Raw genomic sequence first — 24,139 nt, 5'->3', positions numbered from 1 at the left:
CTAAGGGAAGATAGTTTAAAATAATTATAAGAATGTGCTTCATTTGAGAAATACTTTGAGATTGAACTACTTTATTTTCTGTGATCCTATGGGTTCAGAGCCTTGTGCATGCTCGGCAAAAGCTCTACCACTGAGTGACATCTCCAGCCCCAAGATTGGACTTTTTGAAATGCTGTAACAATCTAGTTGTAGGAGTAAAGTCACTCAATTTTATTAAAATAGGCTAATGTAGCCAGATCCACCTATAGTTTCAGCTACTCAGGAGGTTGAAGTAGAGAATTGCAAGGGGGAGGTCAGCCTCAATAACTTAGCAGGACCCTGTCTCAAAATAAAACATTAAAAGAGCTGGGATGTAGCTCAATGGTAAACCTTTCCTGGCTTCTATCTACAGTAACACGCACACACACAAGCTAATTTAGATTTTGTGTGAGACTAACACGTATACGTGATTGTGTCAATGAGAATCTAAAGTCATTATTCTTCAATTTCCATGGAGAATTCTTGAAAAACTACTATGAGACTTTAATTGCCTATTTCAAAAGAAAGTTCACCCTAAAAATAAACAGATATTTTGAAATATGAAACTTTAATTTATTTGGCACCAGTCAGGGAGTCCCAAATTTAATGAAAATTCATTAAAATAGCTTTTTCTGGGGTGGGTTTTTGGTTCAGTGGTACAGCGCTTGCCTAGCATGCATAAGACCTCTGGGTTCAATCCCCAGCACCACAAAAGTTAAAAAAAAAACCAAAAACCTTTTCACCTTCTTTTAAATTTATTAAAAATAATCAAAACTATAATGGCATGGGCAGCATGTCTCACCTCAAATATTTAAAAACTCCCAATATTTTGTGTATGCTATGTATGTCATTTGATACAGACCTTTTTCCTAAAAGTAATCAGAGAGAGAGAAAGGTTATGTTTGCATTTTCTTTGTTCAAGGTGTTTATTGCATCTCAGAGGGCGTACATGCACTGGGTTTTTAAACCGAAATACAAAGAAAAGCCATTTTGAAATTGGTTTTAGGTAATTTTTCCCCATTACAGTGTATGTTATCCCCACAGTAATTTCAGATACAACCACTTTTAAATGGTACCATACATCTATTAAATAATTTGAAAAATAGGCAAATGCCTTTCCAACCCAATATGCTTTTACAAAGAGCTGCCAAGCCACTAGCAACACTGATCAACAGTGACCTCATGTATGCATCAAAATCTTAAGCCAAGCCATCAGCACAGACAGTATGACAACAAATTAAAAATTAAAGAATACAGTATGTACAGTAAAGGATACAATTCTCTGAATTAGTTTAAATCCTAATCACAATGGTACAACAAAACCTAGTTTGAGCTCAGTTGAAGGATGGAAAAACACTAGCCTAGAGAACACACAAAGAAATACTAAATAAACAGATGTACGTAAAACCCACATTGAAATAAAAACATTTGTAGTAATCTTTAAATTACAGATATACCTTGGGGTGCTTTCATAATTACGTAAATAGCACATCTCTAATTGCATTTTCACAGACATGATAAAAACGGACGCTTTACTCTTCAGTGCATTTAATCAAGAATGAATAAATAGGTCAATTTAGATGCAAAACCTGCAAATATAATTAAAATATATATTTTAATATAGCAGTGATAAATATGGAATTCTTTCCATATGATTTTTCATTCTTGATAAGGTAGCTTCAAGGAGAAGTATTTATTATGGACGTTAACCTTTATATTTTTTAAAATAAAATTTCTTAACATATACAGTGCCACAAAAATAAACATTTCTCACAACAGTTGAAGTTTCTGTGATTGGAAAAATGTACTCCACACCGAAAAAAGTTTTGTATATTTAAGAGTGTTTTCCTTACTATCTGATATTATCACATTAAGCTTGTAACAGAGATACAGAAGAAAAGAGAATTTATGGGGAAAATTTAGGGTTTGTCCAAAAGTTATATATACATTGAAACCTTCAAAAACACAGACATATCTTTCCAAATGGCTCACCATACAACAGCTGCATCATCCGTCCATGGGCAAGGTCCAGAAAAGCACTAAAGGCATCGGAAACATCCATTCATTGTTTACATTGTACAACACACAAATAACCCAAATACACTACAATTTTGAGAGTAGGGATAACAGCTAAAGTAGTACACATTCCTAACGTTCACTTTCACAGCTGTGCTACACATTTTGGAAGAGAAGTTATGAGTAAGCATTGGGTTTGGTACTGGTGGCTCACTTTGAAACTCTGAGCATCAATCTTATTTGAAGTCTCCAAACTCATTATATTTTTCCTATTCAGTCACAAAAATTGCAGCTGTGAAGAAAAAAGTACTTTAGTTAGGAAAACAGACTATCATGCACTCCTCAAACATTTTATGTCTTCTGCAATCATAGTTACTACAAAAGAGCTTTATACAAAAGGTTTCCATATTAACACATTCACATTTATGTATTTTTCAAAGTTTCCTTAAGCTTAAAATTCAGCCAGGAAACTTAAAAAAATCAATTTTCTATACATAGTTTCATTATAAACAAAAATTATATCAATAAAATTTTGAAATTTAGATAGTTATTAGCAATCTTAAGTCATAAGACATTCAGTATAAATTAAGAATAGCTAACCTTTAAAAAAGAACAGTGAAAAAAAAGTTGGAATGGCAGTGACTTCCATTATTTTTTGCTTCTACTTTGTTATGGTGTTCAATGGGTCACTTACTGAACAGTTGTACAAGTAACAGAATTGGAGAGAAAGGGAGCTATCCCTGGTGACCCCATTTCTTCTCTGATACCATTTTCTACTTTGTTCATCAGTCATTTCTGTCAAGAAGACTTCCAGGGTCTTAAAGCATAGCTTGGGGTTTTAAGGCCTAGCCAGGCCTCATAAAATGGTGTGTCTGTCTGTCTCTTTTGGGCTGTGAATTCCTAAGGGCAGGGACTATCTTAAGCATCTCTTTTTCTGATACTCACTGAAGTTCCAGGCATGTGATGAGAGCAACATTTACTTAACAAGTGGTGATAAAAGGCTGCTCAAGGTAGTTTTCTTGATTACTTCTGAAACCTCAATAGCTAAGAAATAAGTGGTCATTGTCTTACTTATACCAACATCTACTTATGCCTAATCAGCCCAAACCAAAGTGGAATAGAAAAATGTGCATGAGGAGAAATGACTTGACTGAGATGTTAAAGTGACATGTTATTAATCTTATTGATATATAAGGAAAATAATTATAAAGCAGGATTTCACAAAAATTTGAGGAATTAGAGAATGTTTTTAACAAATGTAGGCAGATGTGTAATGAAAGTACCAAGGGACAGTAGTCCAAAGACTTCCACATTTTTACTCTTCTTGCCAGTATCAATATCAAGGATAAGTTCTTCTAACTATAAAAAAAATCTGGCCAGTTTACTGCGTAGGGTTTAATCTCCTACTGAGAAGTTCAAAGGTATTAATGACTGGGAAATAGATATGAAAAATACTATGTAAATAAAACAGTATAATTAAGTATTTGCTAAGAAACTCTGCACTGTCAGGTGCAGGGTTAATAGTAAACCTTATTCCTTCATAAGTTTCCTTCCCTAAATTCACAACGAATAATTTTTAATGAAATTGATGGAATTTAAAACTCGATTGTTAGAAATTAAAAATTCTGCTTGAATAAAGCAATGTGAAGGGTAATAATCTAAGCTTTACTTTATAAGGCAAAAAAAGGATAACAAAATAAAAATATAATTACATAGTCACATATATTCTTAGATTATTTCTAAATGCAATATTACAAATATTAACTTTCTATTAATTTCAGTCATCATGGAGTAAAGCAGTAATCTTCTAATTTATCAAGCAGTTTGGGCAACATTTTTTCAGTATAATCTTTGTGCTTTTCAGTATAAGAACAACTTGGAGGTTTCCCTCCTTCCTAATTTTCTTTTATTTCTTTTTTCTTTTGCAGTACTGGGGACTGAACTCAGGAGTGCTCTACTATTGAGCTATAACTCCAGCCCATTAAAATATTTGTTATCTTTTATTTTTGAGACAGGGCCTTGCTAAGTTGCCCAGGCTGGCCTCAAGCTTTCAATTCTCCTGCCTCAGCTTCCTGAGATTACAGATGTGTGCCACTGATTACAGGTGTGGTCTCTCCTAGTTTCATAAGTAACAATTTAAAAATTTAAAAACTTCATTAATAATGATAGCTTTTGATATCAATTTTAAAACTCTAAACATTTGGGTTATTATTGTACACATCTATTCAAAACACAGAAAGAACAAATATCATATCTGAAATAGCTAAGCATTGTATCGCTCATTATTAAAAGTCCACAGGAAAAGCTCAATATGAGATACCTTAAATTGTTTACAAGAAATCCTTGATGTTAAGATCCGCTAATGGGTCCTTTGCTGGAGGTTTCTTGGGACTCTGAGAGGCAGGTGTAGGGCTTGGAGAAAGCTAATGGGGAGAAAGCCAGCCCCAAAGAGCAGAAATAGAAAGCAAACAGAGAGATAGGTAAGCATTAGGCGGAACATATGTTGCAGAAAAAAATATGCAGAAGAATAGATGGCTAAAAAATCTACTTTGTTCTACTTAGCCACAGTGTTGTGTTTAATTTGGGAGTGGTAAAATACACTTCAAATGATATTTGGCTTTCTTGAAATTTCTTGATATCAGATTTAGCCCAAGTAAAATTTGGGGACTCTGGTAGAACAATATGGACATGCATTATGATTATGGAAGATGTGAAAAACTAGTCACATAAAGATATTACAAATATATAGTAAAACAAACAAAAAGTGATCAATTTTTCTATAAAGACATTTTTACTTTGAGTTATTAGTACCATTAAGCTAATAAAGGAAATTAAACGACTTTTCTCACAGTGATGATCAGTTTGAAAGGAAAATTGAAAGTTTACAGTCACTTAAGAAATTAATATTATTAACTAAATATGTTAGGATTTCACATAAATTATTTTAGGGTCCTATTTGTGAATATCACTGAGTTCTAATCCTACCTATTCAGCTCACAGAGAAGGCTAAATAACTACAGGAAAGAACCACATGGGACTTGTAGCAAAAGGAAAAAAGAATTAACACATCTTGCATCTATTGAACCAATACCTAAATGATTTTCATTTGTGACAGAAATAATTTCTGGAAGCAGGCTTCCATAGGATGTCAGAGTAAAGACCTTAAAAAAAATCTCACATAGTCTGTCTAGAACAATAGGTGACATCTATCCTTTGAATCTAATTAATCTACCAGCTTGTAAGGTGATGGGAATTTCAGAACTCTGGGACTTTGTAGGGTGTGTATGTTTTTATTGGTTTGGGAAGCAGAGCTCCAGAAATAAAGAGTTTCAGATGTGTTCCTATGTCCAGAAACTACCACATTGTCTATCAGTCAAATTTCCATTTGTAAAACTGAGATAATGCTTCATTGAATTATCAGGAAAAATAAACATAAACCTGAAATTGCTTGGAAGAAACTAAAGGATTGGTCCATGATTAATAATTAGGTGAGATGACAATGTTATGATATTAACCTATTAATGAATATTGGGATAGTACAGGCATCATTAATATTAAAACTACTATGAGTTCTGAAGCTACAAACTCATTTTATTTTATTATCTGGGATAATTATGCTTCTTGGATATAGAAAATCTAAAAATTGTATGACATACCATTCCCTGATTTACTCTAAGTTCAATTACTGATTGAAACAATGTATTTTCATATAATTTATTTTTCAAATTAAGTAAATAATTGATGCTAAAAATGGTATTATGGAAGAAAAACAATTGCTTTTAGTAATAAGATTACATTAATTTATTTCTAAAGCTTTCAGCATACCAAATACAAGACTAAAAAATAATCTCAATAACATCATTCATTAAAACAGAAACATTCTGTCTTCCTAAAATGTGATAAATATTTATAGTACTATTCAACCATCAAGGAAACATAGTGTGATTCATCTAGAATTAAAGTATACAAGGTTAAACTTAACCCAACCAGTAGACCCCAAACCTTTCTCATACCCTCCAAAAAACAATGTTAGGTAGGGTTTCTTAGTCTCCAAGCAGACTAGAAAACCTGTCCTGAAGTCAGTGCATGGCCATGAAGGTGAGGGCTTTTCATATTCTAAATTCTCTTTCAACACCCACCATTTTTTTCTCCTGATCACTGTGGCTTTTGAGGGATTAAAGTGAAGAAGTTGAAAGCAAATTTGGGAACAGGTAGAAGATGGATTTAGATATGGATCAAGAAAGCAAATACACTCATAAAGTTTAAAGTAAGTATCCTACAGATAAATATGCACTTAGTAAATTAAAAATATTATAGGAGTGAAAGAAACTACACACTGATATCAGCAAATTCTGCTGGAGCTATTTTGTTCAGTTTGTTTGGCATGCTGCTATTAAAGTTATAATTTGGTGCTGACTCTGTCCAAGTCACTTTCTCAGGTGAAAATCTCCTTGGTTCCACATACATCTCTCTACCTTGCCAGATAATTAAATAGAAGAGTCAAGAAAGGGTGACTCACTAGTATGAAGAGTATTAGCAGCAAAAGAGTTCAAAGTGCATATATTGGGCATATATTTTAACATCTTTGTAAATGGCGGTAGCACATGATGGCACAGCAAGGAATTTTGCCTCAAGGCACATTTTCCCTTTGTCCTGGATCCTACTAGGTGACCTCTAAGTCTTTGTTATTTTCTGAGTGACAGGAATACCTTTGCTCTTTACAGTGAACTCCTGGAACCCACCTGATAGGTTATGCTAACCAGGTGACTCACAGGAGCTCTTCCTAGCTTATGCTAACAAGTGACTCAGTGTGGAGGTGGGTTATGCCAGAAAGACCTGCCATGTGATTAGATGGTTGGGTCTGTGGGTCATATAATGCCAGCCTGATCTTTAGAAGGAGGGGGGTTGGAAATTGAGTTGAACCCATGGTTAATATTTCTCTCTCTCTATCTTTTTTACTATACTGGGGATTGAACCCAGGGCTTTATGCATGCTAGACAAGCATTCTACCATTGAGCTATACCCTCAGCCCCTTGGGTAATAATTAACCAATCATTCTTATGTAATGAAGGGTCAATAACTCTGGACCCTAATGCTCGTGTGAGCTTCCTGAACTGACAATACTGTGTCAGTATTCACATTGAGGCTGGGAGAGGAACACATCCCTGAGGACAAAGAAGTTTCATGCTTGAAGTTCTAGATGTCACCCATGATCTCTTCCTTTAGCTGCATCTAATTTGTATCTGTTCACTACAAAGAAAACTGTTATGAATTTGGCACATTCCTGAGTGCTGGGAGTCATTCTAGAGAATTATCTAATCTGAGGGTGGTCATGGAAAACCTCAAATTTGTACCTAGCTAGTCTGAAGTGACAGTAGCACCAGGGACTCCCAGACTTGTAACTGATGTTTGAAGAGAGGGGATTCTTATGGCACTGTTTCCTGAGACTTGGCAGTTTGGCAAACTCATTGCTGTTGATGTCACAAGTGTTGGGCAGACTTGGCAGCCTGGAAGACTGTGCCTTGAACTTTCCTGGCTAACTCTGGAAACACATAATAAAATCATGGATCAGAAGCACTCACTTCTCTGGGATGCATGCCTTGGATGCCACATATCTTGGTTGTTCTCCTGTACCATTCTGAGTTAAGTAAAAGAAGAACAGAAGGACCCTAGGATAGTCAGCTATTTCTATCATTTTCCCCCAGAATCACACTATTGCAAATCTGTCTTCTCTGATCCCTTCAACTTTGAAGTACAGTAGGTAAAAACACTTTTGAAACAGTTAACCACATGACAATATTACACTCAGGAGTTAATGTCACCGATTTGTGTACACGTAAGAGACAGACCTGTGTGCCAGGTACAGCTGTGGCTCCAAAGGGTGGCCTCATCATGGGCTGTGCAAACATGACTGGCTGCTGAGGCATCATGGGCATGCCTGTCCCAGCAGGAGGCTGGAAAAGAAGACTTGTTTAGAGCTGAGTGGAGTCACCAGGGCAACACCCTGACAAAGATGGTTTTTATAAGCTTCTCACAATTTTTGAGGATTCTAGGTGGGATTTACTATCTTGACCTCTGGCTATTAAGGCTGTCAGATGGGAGAGTCCCTGAGGTAGGGTACAAACCCAGATGACCATATAGTATCCTCATCCCAACTAGGCCTTGCTGCTTGTTCACCTTCTTCAAGCATAACTCTTTTTTTGGGGGAGGGTAGCAGGAACTGAGCTCAGGAGCACTCGACCACTGAGCCACATCCCCAGCCCTATTTTGTATTTTATTTAGACAGGGTCTCACTGAGTTGCTTAGCACCTTGCCATTGCTGAGGCTGGCTTTGAACTCGAGATCCTCCTGTCTCAGCCTCCTGAGCCTCTGGGATTACAGGGGTGTGCCACGGTGCCTGGCTCAAGCATAACTCTTGAAGAGATAAAAACTTGTTTCTTTATGGCCCTAAAAGTTGTTGATTAGTGAGAAGTCCTACTGTAGTGATTATTGGCTGATTTGATTCATTGAGCTAAGACTATGATTAATATATATTCCAAAAGGGACATAACAATGTATTATAATTTAGTGGCAGAATTTAAGTATTTTATAACTGATTTTTATAACTATATCAGTAAGTTACTTAAGGTCTAAAGCGGGTAACTTTTAAAATTTCTGCATTTTGGGAAGAATTATATTCTGTAGGAGTATTTATTAATTTTCGATTTGGCAAAGAACTGAGAAATGTCAATTATAATTTTTAGAATAGGTTATCACTCACCATTCCAAATCCTGCTCCAGGTTGTCCAACAGATGGAGCCCCGGCCACAGGAGGAACTGAACTGGTTGGAGGTACTGCTCCTTGCTGTACACACATACCCACAAAACCACATAGTGCATGCAAACACACATACACACACATACACACACACCAAAGACAATAAAAAACAAACACATGAAAAGAAACAACATAATTTTGATTTTAAAAGACAATATAATTTTAAAATGCATACATTTCAAGTTTGTATTTGTGGATATATAAAGAAATCTCAAATTTTGGTTTTAAGTTTAAAAGAAAATGGGTCTAACATTATACCAATGATATAAACAAGGTTACTAACTTGATGTTCACTGTTGGTAGTACTGTTTGGACTTGCTGCTTTGCAACAACATTGGGCTTTCTCTCACCCTTACTGGGAATGAATTCAGCTTCTCTAAGCTTCTCTTTTCCTTCTCTTTTTGACATGAAGATCCTGTTTTCATTTACATTTCAATGATTGGCTTCCACTCCCCATCCCATTTTTCCCATATTTTTATTGGTGCATTATAGTTGCATATAATGGTGGAATTTATTGTTACATATTCATGCATGCACATAATATAACAATATAATTTGGCCAATATCATCCCTCTCATTTTTATATCGTTCTTTTCTATGTTTTACACCACCTTTTTCTATGTTTTACTTGTTTCTTTTTAACTTTCGGCTATTGCATAAGACTAAAATCAGTATAGAAAGCATTAGAAGACTGCACATAATACAGAATGCATATGCTGTATCAAGTTCAGGACTAAGTTTTCAGTCATACATCAAAATTTTCTAGTATTTCTGTCTTTAAAATTAATCCTACTATAATCCTTTAAATTTAAATTGACCATTAGAGCAAATCCTAATTTATAAAAGAAGATACTGTAGTGATATGAGCAAAAATGATGGACTACGGGACTCCAAAATCCCCTCATCCATAAAAGCAATGGAAAAACAGGCAACAATGGTCAGAATCAACTTTACTGGATTCTAGAAACTATTTAAAAACTTGCAGCAATTCCTGAAAATTGAAAATCAGAGGAATCTTGGTAAGAGTAATAAGCTTTGTGGCATTTTAACTTACCCTAGTCCCATCTTCTGCTCCCCAGCTTAGATGTTGCCTTGAGAATAATATCACATATTCCCAGTAAGAGTACCAGAGGGAGCAGAATATATTTAATTCTTTGTTAGAATTCTTAATGTAATAATAATTATTATTATAATTATGTATTTGTTCTATTTGAGTGACTCCCTGGAAAAACTGACTCAAAAGGCTTATTTTTGTCTCCCCTACCTAGGAAGACACCCAGTACTAATGTCATTACCTGAAGAAATTTTTGGAAAATAACTTACAGGCAAATGTTTTCATTGTTGCTATCTAAGGTAGTAGATAACATTCAGTGGAAACAGTAGACTAAACAAAAAGCGTGGGAGGAAAGACTGGGGAATGAGATGCTTTGGGGATTAAAGTAGGAGAAGCTCAAACATATCCCTGGGTATTTAGAAGGCTGTGTGTGTACCCAGGACTATACACATGCTCAGGAAAGAATTGAGAACTAAGGCTCTCACCTCTGGCTAACCTTAAGTCTGCACAAGCAATAAGTGAAGAAGGCTAAGGCAGAGTTGTAAGCTGCCTGGATGAGTTTAAAGACATTTTCCAATACACGCAAACAGAGCACTCTGCAAAGACTGGAAGATATTTTTGATTCCAGGAGTTTAAGGAATATCTGTTCAATCATTAGATGACTACTTAGCTAAAGGAACTCTAGTTCAATGGCCACATCAAATAGAACATGGATTTACAGAATTACTTTAGAATGGTCACTAAACAAACTATAGGTTTAATATCACTTATCTAAAATACATGGGACTAGAAGTATCTCAGATTTTGGATTTTTTTTCAGATTTTGGAATATTTGCATATATAATGAGATATTTTGGGATGGGATTCAAGTATAAAAACAAAATTCATTAATGTTTCACATATACTTTATACAATTAACCTGCAGGTAATTTTATGCAATATTTTTAGTGAGCTTGTGTTTTGACTGAAACTCATCACATAAAGTCAGGTGTGGAATTTTCCACTTATGGCATCATGTTGGAGCTCAAAGTATTTAAAATTTTGGAGCATTTTGGATTTCACATTTTTGGATTAGGGATGTTCAACTTGTATTGCAAAGAGTAGCAATGATAAACTCAGGGCAGGTTTCCAGAATTACCATGTTATAATATTAAAAATATACAGGTTTTACCAAAAATTAATGAAACATACAAAGAAATAAGAACATATGACCATATGTAGGAGAAAAATCTCAAATCAATAAGCTAAAAATTCACCTTAAGAAACTAGACAATAAGAAGAGCAAAAGAAACACAAAGTCAGCAGAGGAAGGAAATGAAGATTAGAGTGAAGGTAAATGAAATGAAGAACAGAGAAAGAAAAGAGATCAATGTAACAAAAAGCAGACTCTTTGAAAAGATGGATAAAATAAACTTTTAGCTTGACATATCAAGAAAAGAAGAAAGAAACTCAAGATTAGAGAAAGAGGAGACATTTCTATCAACCTTATAGAAATAAAAACATCATAAAGAAATATTGTGAGCAATTATGTGCCAAAACATATAATCTAGATGAAGTGGTCAAATTCCTAGAAAGACACTAACCACAAAAACTGACTCAATAAAAGAAGAAAATCTGAGTAGATGTATAGTAAGTAAAGAAATTAATCCATAATCAGAAAACTTCTGCTGGGCACAGTGGTATATGCCTGTAATTCCAGTGGCTGAGGAGTCTGAGGCAGGAGGACCACAAGTTCATAGTCAGCCTTAGAAACTTAGCGAGGTCATAACTTAGTGAGACCCTGTCTCAAACTAAAAAATAATAATTAAAAAAAAAGGGCTGGGGATGTGGCTCAGTGATAAAGCGCCTCTGGGTTCAATCCCCAGTATGAAAAGATAAAAAAAGAAAACTTCCATCAAAGGAAAGATCAGAAGCAGATAAATTCTACTAAATACATAAAAAGAAATTAGTTTCAATTTTTCTCAAGCTGTCCAAAAATAGAAATAGACTTCCTAATTATTCTTTTATGCCTGTATTATCTTGATGCCAAAGAATATCACAAGGAAAAGAAAACTACAGTCCAAATCCTTTACAAACATTGTTGCAAAAATCCTCAATAAAATACCAGCAAATTAAATCCAGTGGCATATTATAATTATATATCATGACTATCTGGAGTCTATCTCAGAAATGCAAGGTTGGCTTAGCATATGAAAATTAATCTATGCAGTATGCTATATTTGTAGAATAAAAGAAAAAACACAATTGTGGTGAATTCTTATAATTTTATGTTGCCTCGATGCCCATTTTAGATACAGGTTGAACTTTTTCATACTAAAAACAGGGTTTATTCATCCTTGACACGGTTTCCAGATCTCTGTATCCTTCCTGTTCTTCAGTGTGATCAATTCAGGTATCTGCCTCATACTACCAGCTTTTAGTGACCATCTCCTATGGGAGAGTTACATATAACCTACTTGACTCACCTCCCTGATCCCCTCATCCTGCATGGTCTGTGCAGATATGCTGCGATGACCCTCTCAGTCATAGTTGCCATGGAACCCATGCCTGTTTACTGTAAACCCACCAATTAGAACTTTCCTCATTAAATCTGCTTGGGTAACATCCTAGACCCTAATAAAAGCTCTTGCCCACAGTCTCTTGCTGGTTGATCATGTGTATACTGGACAGCACCCTCCTTTCCATTCGCACTGAGGAGTGTGCTATGCTATCCTCTCCTCTCTTGGGTCTGTGAGTAATAATATTGCTTCTGCTACTTAATCATTTTGTGGTACTATTCTTGTCTCACCTGGTTGACACACCTGAACCTAACTTCTTTCCAGGTCAAGGCTCTTCTAAAGAGAGGCTCTCCTGGTGGAAATGAATTGGATATAGGTAAGAAAAGAGCCACAAGGGTATTTGCCCACGGTACCAGCCTCCCAGGAGAGGGATACTCGGTCATGAATCAGACACTTAGGCAGTAGGTTGATTACAAGGATAAAGAAGTATCCTTCAAAGACACTGTGAACATTCATAATTACCTCCCTGAAGTCCCATCAGGGCAGGACTAGCTTATATCCATATCCTAACAAGACCAAATTAGAGAAAATGACAATGATCATCTCAATAGATGCAGAAAAAGCATTTGATTAAACTAACACTCTTTCATGACAAAAAAACTACTCAACAAACTAGGGAGAGGAGGGAAATTCCTCAATCTGATACAGGGTATCTAAAAAACCCCAAAGGTAAGATCATACTTGGTGGTGAATGACTGAAAGACATCTCCCTAAGAATAAGATGCAACAGAAATTTCAGCTAGAAATTAGCAGAAAAAAGGATGAAATAGAGTAAAAAAGGAAAGAATAAAACTATCTTTATTCACTGATGACACAATCTAATTTATAGAAAACCTCACAGAACTGAAACAAAAAAGTACCAAAACTAATAAATAACTTCCTTAAATTATTTATAATAATAATTATAAATAAGAATATAAGATCAATGTATAAAAATCAGTGTAGCAGTTCATTTTATGATAGCAATAAGCAGTCAAAATATAATTGTGATAATGATTCCATTTATAGTAGTATCAAAAATAATAAAATATTTAGGAATAAATCTAATTAGGGAAGTATAAGAATTGTGCACTGACAACTATAAAACATTATTGAAAGAAATTAGGAACAATTAAAAAATGGAAAGATGGACTGTGTTTGTGGATTAAGACATAATATTGGTAAGATGGCAGTAGGCAATTCCTATTTAAATTTTAACTGCCTTTTTTTTTGACAATTGACAAACTGAATTTAAAATTTATATGGAAATGCAAGGGGATAAGAAGAGCCAAAACAGACTAGAAAAAAAAAATTTGGAACTTCCTGGTTTTAAAATTTAATACAAAATTACATTAATTGAACTAGTATGGTACTGGCATTAAGGATACACATAGAGATCAACACAACAAGAATGAGTCTGGAAATAAACCCATACATCTATGTCCAGCTGATTTTTGTCAAGGGTACTGAAAACAATTAAAAGAGAAACAATAGTCTTTTCAACACAAGATTCTAAGGCAACAGGATTTCCACATGTGAAAACAATTACTTTGAACCTACACACACACACACACACACACACACACACACACACACGCGCGCGCGCGCGCGCGCACGCACACTCAAAATAGGACCAAGTCCTAATGTAAAAGATAACACGTGAAACTCTTGGAAACAGCTGAAAATCTCTAAGACCTTGGATTAAACAATGTTTCTTAAATATGACAGCAAAAGCACAATAAATAGAAAAAAAATTAGGTATACTGGGGGTTGGAGTTGTAGCTCAGTGGCAGAGTGCTTGCCTCGCATGTGTGAAGCATTGGGTTCGATCCTTAGCACCACATAAAAATAAATAAAAAGAAAAAAAGGGATTGTGTCCATCAACAACTAAAAAAATTTTTTAAAAAAATTAGGTATACTGTGTTTACCAGAATTAAAAATGTTGAACATGAAAAGACACTATCGAGAAAATGAAAAGAGGGCCAGGCACAGTGGCCATGCCTGCAGCCCAGCAGCTCAGGAGGCAGAGGCAGGAGGATCGAGAGTTCAAAGCCATCCTTAGCAACAGTGAGACACCAAGCAACTCAGTGAAACTCTTTCTCTAAATAACATACAAAATAGGACTGGGGATGTGACTCAGTGGTCGAGTGCCCCTGAGTTCAATTCCCGGTACTGAAAAAAAAAAAGCTTACAAAATTAGATAAAATATTTGCAAATCATATATCCGATAAGCATTTATTATTCAGAATGTATGGCTCCACTAATAATCCAATTATAAAACAGGTGAAGGATTTTGTAGGGTAGTAGAATATGTCACTCCAGAATATGCCACTTGGCATAGGATTATTTTGAGCTTAAAGCAATTTAAAAGTTAAATCAAGAATAAATTAATCAAGTTAAACTAATCAAGAATTTCTATAAGTTCATTTTGTTTTGAAAATAAATCAAACATTTTTCTCCTTCATAGTTTTAAGTCCTAATGTTACAATTAGGGCTTGGTAAATAGCCTCTGAAATGATGGGTAAAGAGTGAATCAGAAATACAATCATCAATATTTTCTTTCTTTTTAAAATGTTTTACTGAGCTAAAATTTATATAATAGTTAAATTTGCAATTTTAACAGTTTTAAGTAGTACAATTCAATGTTAGTATATTTACAATATTGTGAAATCATCACCATTATTTAATCCCAGAACACGTCAAAGACCTCCAAAAGAAACAGTCTCTTCCAATTTCCCCTTTCCCCAGTGGCATCCAGGAATTCACTTCCATTTTTTTTTAATGACTTGCTTATTCTGGATGCTGCAGCCTAACAGAATCCTATGCTATGTAGCCTTTTGTGACTGACTTCTCTCACTTAGCATAACATTTATATTCTAATTTATATTAATTTATTTCCATGCATGTTGTTTAGCTAGGAGTGGTGAGTGGTAAGAATTAATTCAGCAACAAGGAGAGGATGGAACCAAGCGAACTTTAGAGCTGGGTATGATGCAGAAAGGTGGGGATGGTAAGCAAAGGTGGAAATCTGCAAGTGAGCTTGAGAAACAGTGACTTGCCTAGATTTGCTAGATAGAGGCATGTACAGAAATTAAAACATCAAAATGAAACCTATTAAAAACCCTATGGAAAAGATGATGTCAATAGTTTCAATTTTAAAAGTGGTAAGCAGAAATAATAGAGTTTTAAAACAAAATGCCACTTACACAATAGAAAACTGCCCAATCTTCCTAGTAATAAAAATGTTTTCATTACTTATTAAGACAATTAGGAAATTGGCAAGAAATGTGATAAAATATGTAATTTTTAAATGATATTAAATGCTTTGGAAAAACCATTTCCATAATTTTACAAATATAGAGAAAACATAATTACTATTTCAAAATATTTTAAAATAAAAATAGGTCAATTATTAGAGTTAATGAAATTTGAATTTCAGTAAAGTTTGCATCTTGCTTATATGTCTTCAATATGGAAGATGAGGTACAAAGTTAGTTGTCAAGTTAAGCAAAACACACCCCTCTCTACAGTTGCCCACACTGCCCTGGCCTTTGAGGGTCACGTACCAAAGGTGCGCTAGATGGAACACCTGCTGACCACGTGGCTGGAGTTACTTTTGGCTGCCAGTTGGCTCCTCCAGTCAACTTTTTCTCTCCAGCATTCCACTGAAGATCTCCCCTAAAATCAAGCAGGCAATATAAATGACAAAAAAAAAAAAAAAAAAAAATGAGAATTAGAAAAAAATGGTGCATGGCTCCTTAGGTTCCCTTATTTGGGTTTAGAAATATTCTGTTTGAGTCAAGTGGTGATAAAGAGAGTAGGTTAAAACTTACAGAGGAGTCTTACCATATTGTAACTAAGAAATCTTGTAAGTATTTGAAAAAAAAAAAAATTTACAGTTTGGACCTAAATGATAGTAGAAATTTCCTGAAACATATAAGAGGAAAGTATGCCAGAAAATTCATCTGAATTCCTCACTCATTATAGTAAATTCCAAATAATTTCACCATAATTCTGAACACTTACATGTTGTTTATTTTAAGATGCATTAATGATGGCATGTTTTGGATTTTAGAGGGTTCAATAAAGATTTACACAAAATATCATGTCTACAACCTGACTTTACAGTGACTGTAAGATGCCAGCTTCTGTAAAATGCCCAACTATAATGACAAAACACATCTAAAATAAGGTACATTGTTTACTATTCTTATTACCCTTCCTTGAAACTGATATTCCATAAAGACTATTTGAAATCAATGTTAGCCAGGAAGACTGTAATAAATCTAAAATTTAAGGCTATTAAAATATTCAAAGCACATCCCCAAGGACTCTAGATATAACACTGACAATCTTGGAGACAGAAATACATCATTCCTTTTCATTGCTGTGCAATAGTTTGGAGGTGTCAGCAGAGTAACAACAAAAACCCCAAATGAAATATAAACCAACTTTGAAATTATGTAGGCTCAGAATGAGTTGTATACTCCAATGAGTGCAATGTTTGATAGTCTCAAATAAACAGAAATACATTGTCAAAAGGAAACCAGATGATTTCAAAACACTTACTTTTTTGATGTGGTACCAGAAATTCCAAGATCTACAGACAAAAGAAAAAAGAATATAAACTTCTATGGTCAGCTTATATAATATTTAGAAATCAAAGAATCAGAAGTTTAGAAAAAGTCCAAATTTACTTAGGAATGTAAGCATACATTCAGTTATACAAAAAGTAACTCTATTAAGAGATGTATCTATAAATTTAAGATTTCTCTTTTACATCATGCTAGACCTAAGGATCACATTTTAATATGAACTGGTGTCCAGAAAAGAGTAGACAGAGCAGACTTAAGATTCTTATCTTAGGACTCTTAGGCTTGACAAGTAAATAATTCTCTACAATAAGATAAAACTTAGTCTAAATGATAATTGATAACAACTGGGGATAACTGGCTCACTGGTGATAACTAGACTCTTATGCTGAATTTCTGCCTTCCTTCTGTAGGTCTGGAGTCTTAGTATATGCCAGGTAGAGAGTGCCCACATGATCAGCAGCCAGTAAGGACCCTGGGTGCTGAGACTTTGAAGGGCTTCCCTGGGCAGAACCATCTCACACACATTACTGTGTTTTCGTTCCTGAGAAAAGAGTGTGCTCATCTCTTTGAAGGAAAGAGAAAATAAGAAAGTCTACATATAAATTCTTCCCAGTTCTTTCTCCTCATGATCAATCTATGCAGCCTAACTAGGCTGCTATCATAAATCTCAACTGTGAGTATAACTGTGTGCTGAGTCCCATGAGTCCTAGCGAATCAGTGGATGTGGGAGTGGTCTTGAAACCCCTACCCAGGTGGCTCCATCATTCTACTCTAATCTCCATTCATTTATTGATTCAGCAAAGATTTAATGAACTTACTTGTATCAGACATTGTTCTGGGCACTTGGGAAATATTGTGAAGAAAACAAAGATCCCAACCCTGAAGGAATCTGCATTATAACTGCATGAAGGAAATGAGAAGCAATGAAAGAGTAAAACATGTAAATTATATGGGTTGCTAGATGGCAATATGGAAATCCTTGGAAAAATGAAAAGAAAGAAGGGTAGAATAAGAGTGAGGGGCTATAGAGTACTAAATGAGGTGCTTGGGGAAGGCCTGGAGTAGAAGAGGAGAGTTGTGCAAAGCTGAGCAGCAATCAGGGCAAGAGTGTGGTAGAACAGGATGGGAACTTTAGCAGTTTAAGAGCTGACAAGCTGTGGTTTTGCATGTTGACACGCATTGGCTCTGCTGACTGACATTTAACCATAGAGGCTTACAGCAGCTAACAGGTACCTGTAACAGATAACTGTAGTAGCAAAGCAGGAAATAATGTAGTGAGGACAGAACAATCCCCCTTTGGGCTTAGTGCAATAAAAGTCCCTAGGCTGTATGAGCTGAGTCCGTAGGTTGTTGATAAGCTTGTCCACCCATATAAGGAATGTAGAATGCACCCTCCAATAGAATTTCACCAACTCCTTTGCCTTGATGTACCCCAAACTTTCTTGATATAAAAGTAAAAGACCTACTGTGCTTGGGGCTCAGACTTGGGGGATTATCCCTCTGGGCTGTGGTACCACTAATAAAATGTTGCTTCCAGATCTCAATGCACTGACCCTCATTTTCTACAAGAGTTTTCTAGGTTGAGTTAAGAGTCAGTAAAAAAAGGCCTAATTAAGTGCAGAGCTGATTTGTTAGAGAACATTTATATTTATTTCTTCCAAATGTTGACATCACAAAATAGAATAAGGTGCATGTTAACGGAACACCAAATACAGAAACCACTGCGCCTAATTTTAGTCTTTTTTTTTTTTTTTTTTTCCTTAAGAGTCAAGGTTTCACTGTGTTGCCCAGGCTAGCCTCAAACTCCTGGGCTCAGGGGATCCTCTTGCCTCAGTCTTCCAAGCAGCTAGGACTGACTACATGTGCTGACAGGCTTGGTTTGTAATTTTTGTTTTTAAAAGATAAAGAAATTTCATTTTTAAAATTTATTTTTCAAAACAAGACTAAAATCAAAATCTATATGTATTAAACAATTAAAAAGCTAAACCAAATATTTATGCCTGTTCATGCAAAAAAGACAGAAATAAGCAGATGTGTTACAGATGTGTGTACCTGAATTCCCTCTCCATTTCTGTTGCAGACAGGACTGCTAAGCTGAGGCCCAGCATTACTATAGCAGGTATCTGTGAAGAAGGTTCTGGGGTGATCAGTATGCAGCAATGGAAGAGAAGAAAAGGAACTGCAACTGGGTGAGACAGCGATTCAGTCTCAAAAGAAGCTTCAACTAACACTGGGAAGTGTTTTTAAAAACATCTTTACTGAGTTATAACTCACACATCACAAAATTCACCTTTTAAAGTTCATGATTCAGTAGTTTTATGCATTCACAGAATTGTGAAACCATCAAATGATTTTAGAATATTTACACCATCTCAAATGGAAACCCATGCCCATTGGCAGTTACTCCTCTTCCTCCCTGTCTCCTGCCTCTACCCATTTTCCTTTTGTATACTTATAAATGGAATCATGTCATATGTGGTATTTTGTGCCTGCTTTCTTTCATTTAGTGTAACAACTTCATGGTACATCCATGATGCAGCTTGTTTCAGAGTGTCATTGTTTTTAAATCTAGATAATATGCATTTTATACATATACTGCTTTTGTGTCCCCATTCATTGACTGAATGTTTCTGCTTTTTTGACTATTATAAGTCATAATGCTGTGAGCACTTGTGTACATGATTTTGTATAGATATGGATTTTCATTTCTACTCCATATACATAAGAGTGGGATTGCTGAGTCATCTGGTAACTCTATGTTAACTCTTTGAGAACCTGCTAAACCTCCTTTCAGAGCAGTTTTGTTACCTTCTCATAAGCAATATTGGAGGATTTTAATTTCTCCACATTCTCATCTACACTTGTTATTATCTGTCTTTTTTATTGTAGATATCCCCGTGGATGTGAAGTGTTTTTTCACTGTGGTCTTGATGTGCACTACCATGATGGCTAATGATCAATATGTAATACTTATCTTTTTTTTTTTTAATGAAGAAATGTCTGTTTGAGTCTGTTGTCAATTTTTAAACTGTTATTTATCTGGTTATTATTGAATTATAATAATTCCTTACACATTCATAAAGTCCTTCAGGAAATATGTGTTTTGGAAATAAAACCCCCATTCTGGGTTGCCTTTTTACTTATTTATTATTTGTTTTAAATAATTTTTAGTTGTAGGTGGGCACAATATCTTTATTTATTTATTTTTATGTGGTGCTGAGGATTGAACCCAGTGCCTTGCATGTGTAAGACAAGCACTCTACCACTGTGCTACAGTCCAGCCCTTATTTATTTATTTTTAAGTTTTGTTTAGTTGTAGATGGACACAGTGCCTTTTAAAATTTATTTTTATGTGGTGCTGAGGATTGAACCCAGTGCCTCACATGTGCTAGGCAAGATCTCTACCCACTGAGCCACAACCCTAGCCCCCTTTTTACATTCTTGATGGTATCATCTGTGCACAAAACTTTTTGATTTTGATGAATTACTATTAATCTCTTTATCTTTGGTTGTTTGTGTTTAGGTATTATATCTAAGAAGCCACTGCATAATCCAAGGTCATGCAGATTTATGTCTAAGATGTCTTCTGAGAGTTTCATTGTTTATATTTGTATCTTTGTTTCCTTTTGCATTGGCTTTTGTGGGTAATACAAAGAAAAAGTTCAATTTCATTCTTTGGCTGAGGCTATCTCGTTTCAGCACAAGATTTTAAAAATACTCTCTTTTCCCTTTTTGAATGGTTTTGGCACTTGTTGGGAGAAATCCTAGTTCTTGGCTGGCAGCAGTGAATGTCTCAAGTGTGTAAACTTGCAGGGAGGAGCATTCCACTTCTCCTACCTAGGAAAGTAAACAACTGCCCCAAGTTGACTCAGTGTTACCTAGGGAACTGTATAGGAACCTGGTGGTCTGATCCCCTGTGGCACACTGTGATTGGGCAAGAAGCCTATAAAATGTATAGCTATTCCTGCAATAAACGAGTTTGCAGGCTGCTCGCCACAAGCCTACTTCCACCCAACTCCTGGAGTCTGGGGGTCTTGACTTCAGGTCCTTACCTGCCTCTGAGCTAGCCTGGCACAACTGTAGGCACTCTTGTCAAAATTGATTTGTCTACATATGTGAAGGTTTCTTTCTGGGCTCTTTATTTGATTGATTTACATGTCTACTGTTATGTTAGCACCATTTGTCTTGACTACTATAGCTCTGAAGAAGTTTTGAAATTAGAAGATGTGAATCTTCCAAATTTGTTATTTTTCAAGATAGTTTAGTCATTCCTCTAGTGGGTTAGTTTTTTTCAGCTGAAATAATTCTCAAAGGTGGTTGAAGCTGGGGCTGCTGGCTGGTAGCACTCTTATGCTACCATAAGGGTATGAGTTATTTCTGAAGGGGGACTTAGGTGGAATATTATAGTATTCAACACATGAAATCTCTCAGTGAGTTGGAGGAAATATTCAATTATCTTCTCTCCCTGGGTGTCATGAAAGCATTCTCATAGATGCCCAGAACAAGGGCAATGAATGAGAAACAAAAAGCATGCGCACAGGACACTGCATAAATTCAAGAAGTCTGTAACAGCGATCTGCTAAGGTTTTGATATGGTCTGGAGTCATGAAAGATATCTGCAATGGTAAACCCATTCACGTTAATGGAAATTCAAATTCAGAGTTAGAAGGGAAGGCCAATCTTTGTCATAACTGCCCTCATCTCCTAGGCCTCACTCCTTCATTACTCAGTTCCAGCATCTACTCTCCTGCATATTTCTTGAAATTGCCAGGTGATCTTGTGCTCCAGGGTCTTTGCACTGACTTCTTCCATGACCTGTAAATTCTGTCCTTCACATAGCTACATAGTTTACTCCTTTACCTTCAAATTTTTGCTCAAATTTTACCTTTTCAGTAAGGTTCACTCTAACTCCCACCTGGAGCACTCCCACTTTCCCTTTGCCTGCTCTGTTTCTCTCCGTGGCATTTATGATTCAACATACTATAGAATTTGCTTACTTTAAAGTATTTAATGTTTGTCTCTGCCCTTCCCAATGGCCATAAGAATAGAAATATCATCTGTTTTCTTCATGACTTATCTCTAAAGCCTGGAAGAATGCCTGCTACTGAATAAGTATATGTTAAATGATGACTAAAACTCAGATACATAACTTGTAAATATTCTGCATTTTATATAATTTACTGTATTCAAATTTTCAAATGGATGGACAATTAAGTACTTATTATGTATAATGCACTTGGTTTCACTTAATGATCTCTTTAATGATTTAGATTAAAAGTGGCAAAGGTATGGTTTATGAGACAATGTAATAGCAAGTTTTTATCTTCCAAGGAACTGTATAGTGTAAACCACTAAGTATTTCTATCCACTCCTTGATACACTTACCCATGAGTGAAACTAGAAACAAAACATGAAAAGATAGGAAAACCAATTAACAATTAGTTAAAGAAAACTAAACTACTCACTGCCTACTAAGCTGGCAAGAGATGAATCAAGGTCACTCCCAAGGGCTTTGCTGGCTGCCATTGCAGGACTGGGTGGTACCATTGAGACAGGTGCAGGCTGCCCGGTTGGTGCCATGGTTGGCATCAGAAGATCACCTAGACCATCAAAAACTGGAAATCAAATAAACCAGGTTCAGAATAATTGAAAAATGGGCCATATTCAAAAGTAAAGAGATATTGTCTTAAAAAAATTATGGAAACAAGTGAATATACATTCTTATAAAAGAAGGCATGTAATTCACTCTTCATGACTGTAACACTAAGAAGAACATATCTATATATGTCTACGCAGAAAGTATGGAAGTACTAATGGACATGAACAAAGATGGGAAAATGGGAAAAAAGCTGTATAATGTACAGGAAAGAGCACAGATTGGGGCTACAATTCAGCTGCATGCCTCACCAGCTGTGAGACCTTAAGAAAGCTTCTCTCTGAGCTTTTAGTATTTTTATCTGTAAACATAGAGAGTACCACTAATACATGGCTTTGTTGTGAAGATTAAGTTAAATATATATGCCCATATATTTATTATAATGCTTGCCCGCTGTAGGCATTCAATAAGTGGTAACCATTGCTATTATTAAAAACAGTCACTAAAATGCTTTTTGTTCAAAATGGCAGTGATTTATAACAAAACCTAAATGACTTACTCTGCAAACCTAAGATGTTTACTTTTAAAATAATTCTTAAATGAGAAAAGAAGATTTGAGTCTTCTATGAACTTAATATATAAATAAAACCTGATCTCATGGCTGGCAACTAGTGATAAGTATCCGAAAACCGGTTGATTTTAGAAGTAATAATTTTGATTTTTCTCTCATTATTGAAATTAATTTTGGTTCTACCTTTAGGGGCTATTTAAATTAAGTGGTATTTTAGTTATTAGAAATCAAATGCCATCATTGGTAGTTCCTGATCGCCACATAATAAATACCACTATTCAGTTCCTAGATTATGGAAAGACCATACAAAGTACAGACTCAGGGTTTTCATAAGATATTGCTAACAGCTACATCAAAAACTTTGTGGTTGTTGAATTTTATCAAAAAGTTATACATATCTATATAAACACGACACAGTAACTCTAAAGTAAAGAAGGACAACATTCAAGTAGGCACTGGCAATAGAAGCAACCAAATTGTCAGGCAGGGGATAGATTTAGGGTGTTTCTGAAACACATTTAATTGCCAAAAACTCACCAATTGAAAATTTGTAGTAAGGACCCAGCGTGGGAAGAGTAGAATGGAAGAGAATACAAACAGAGTGACAGCAGTGACGAAAGGTTAGAGGCAGCAAAGAAACTATTTGTGTCTCACTTTATAAAACTGAGGGCCATGCAAGCTTCAGAGGGTGTAAGCAACAGCAAGGGGGGTGTCCTCATATTCAGGGACTGTACAAAGATTGAATGCAAAGCACTTGTTTTCCCTTTACCAACTCTAAATCATGTGCATGTACACTCATGCATATAGATGGTGTGCATGTTAAATTAGATTTCTGCTATTAAAAAAAAAAAAAACAGAAAGGATCACAGTTATTCTTAAGGCTACCAAGAAGCATTGGAAATTTTAATTTAAGGTATAGAATGAGAGATTTTGTG

The 24,139-nt window shown here is 35.3% G+C and overlaps 1 protein-coding gene across 1 annotated transcript in view; it reads right to left on the bottom strand.

Annotated features, from left to right (window-relative positions):
* Nucleotides 1-727: 727 nt before the first annotated feature.
* The window catches only part of SNAP91 (synaptosome associated protein 91), a 131,676-nt gene continuing 108,264 nt past the window's right edge, over nucleotides 728-24,139 (bottom strand). Inside the window, 7 exon segments of the mRNA XM_079146953.1 lie at nucleotides 728-2,326; nucleotides 4,355-4,457; nucleotides 7,884-7,988; nucleotides 8,795-8,878; nucleotides 16,009-16,120; nucleotides 17,012-17,042; nucleotides 22,503-22,652. Of these exon segments, the coding sequence (XP_079003079.1) occupies nucleotides 4,365-4,457; nucleotides 7,884-7,988; nucleotides 8,795-8,878; nucleotides 16,009-16,120; nucleotides 17,012-17,042; nucleotides 22,503-22,652 (575 nt within the window). The 3' untranslated portion in view covers nucleotides 728-2,326; nucleotides 4,355-4,364.

The sequence above is a fragment of the Sciurus vulgaris genome (assembly GCF_902686455.1).
Source record: "Sciurus vulgaris genome assembly, chromosome: 7".
NCBI lineage: Eukaryota > Metazoa > Chordata > Mammalia > Rodentia > Sciuridae > Sciurus > Sciurus vulgaris.
This window is presented reverse-complemented; position numbering and strand designations above follow the sequence as displayed.